This window comes from Sinocyclocheilus rhinocerous, unplaced genomic scaffold (assembly GCF_001515625.1).
Source record: "Sinocyclocheilus rhinocerous isolate Xijiao unplaced genomic scaffold, SAMN03320098_v1.1 scaffold16066, whole genome shotgun sequence".
In the NCBI taxonomy this organism is placed as follows: Eukaryota; Metazoa; Chordata; class Actinopteri; order Cypriniformes; family Cyprinidae; genus Sinocyclocheilus; species Sinocyclocheilus rhinocerous.
In genome coordinates, this window is record NW_015636202.1 from 1 (window position 1) to 1,556 (window position 1,556).

Genomic DNA, 1,556 nt, shown 5'->3' on the forward strand with positions numbered 1-1,556 from the left:
GCTGAATTTTCAGCATCATTATTCCAGTCTTCAGTGTCTCATGATATTTCAGAAATCATTCTAATATGTTGATTTGCAGCTCAAGAAACATTTCTGATTATTATTATTATTATTATCAGTGTTGAAAACAATTGCGCTGCTGCATATTTTTGTGGAAACCATGATACATTTTTATTTTTCAGGATTCTTTGATGAACAGAAAGTTCAAAATAGGCAAATCCTGCCGATATGAGCAGATAAGATAACAGGATGAAACTTTGGCCTGCAGATGTGAGTAAAAGAGGCCGAGCAGGAGAAGTGTGAGCCGCAGTCAGGTGTGAGCCACTGATTGAGAGACAGCTGTTTGTGCTGAATGTGTGATTGTATCATGCTGTGGACGGCTGCTCTCTGTCTGTGTCTGTGCGTTTGCTCTCTGGCGGGTCCCATCCTGGTACGCCATGGGGCGTCTGAGCGCAGCAAACTGCTGCTTGTCTCCTTTGACGGCTTCAGGTGGGACTATGACAGGGACGTGGAAACGCCGCACCTGGATGCCATGGCGAAAGACGGGGTCAAAGCCACATACGTGACACCGGCGTTCCTCACCATCACCAGCCCGACACACTTTACCATCCTAACAGGTAAAGATGCTGACATATGCAGTCTAAAATACATTGTGCATGAATATGTATTTAATATGTATTTAAAGTGAGAGTTATATATAATTTTAGAAATTTCAGAGTGAAAACTCTTTCAAAGTAAATCATACAAAATTTTTTTATTATGTATATAATGATATGAGAAAGCATATGAAGCATATGACTGATGAGAAAGCATCTCTGTCTTCAGGTAAATACATTGAGAATCACGGTGTTATTCACAACATGTGGTTTAACAGCAGCACCTGGGAGAAGAAATCCTACTATAAATCCCAGTTCGTGAATGAGTGGTGGGACAACGGGAGTTTGCCCATATGGATCACGGCTCAGAGACAGGTACGCATGTCTGATGCTCAGAAAAAGGGTTTGCAGGATTGATCCCATTAACCAACATGTGAAAATATATATGCAGTGGTGCAGAACTACAGTGGCATGCAGTGATATGTGTCCAAACCTACCTGGCCCTACGTGAAAAATTAATTGCCCCCACTGTTAAATCATGAAAGATCTGTGATTAACCACATTATTTTAGAAAGCAGAGTTAAATTTCACTAGCCACACCCAGGCCTGATTACTGCCAGACCTGTTGAATCAAGAAATCACTTAAATAGAACCTGTCTGACAAAGTGAAGCATGCTTAAAGAGCAACACATCATGCCGCGATCTAAAGAAATTCAAGAACAGATGAGAAACAAAATAGTTGACATGTATCAGTCTGGAAAGGGTTATAAAGCCATAAGGCTTTGAGACTCCAGTGAGCCATGATCAGAGCCATTATCCACAAATGGAGAAAACTTGGAACAGTGGTGAACCTTCCCAGGAATGGCCCGCCTACCAAAATTACCCCAAGAGCACAGCGACGACTCATCCAAGAGGTCACAAAAGACCCCACAACAACATCCAAAGAACTGCAGGCCTCAC

The 1,556-nt window shown here is 42.1% G+C and overlaps 1 protein-coding gene across 1 annotated transcript; it reads left to right on the top strand.

The window, feature by feature from the left end:
* Window positions 1–326: 326 nt before the first annotated feature.
* On the top strand, window positions 327–1,013 carry LOC107747725 (ectonucleotide pyrophosphatase/phosphodiesterase family member 7-like). Its single transcript, XM_016562316.1, has 2 exons — window positions 327–617; window positions 826–1,013. Exons 1-2 carry the CDS (start codon window positions 353–355, stop codon window positions 1,011–1,013), a joined length of 453 nt encoding a protein of 150 aa, XP_016417802.1. The 5' UTR covers window positions 327–352.
* The last annotated feature ends 543 nt before the right edge of the window (window positions 1,014–1,556 follow it).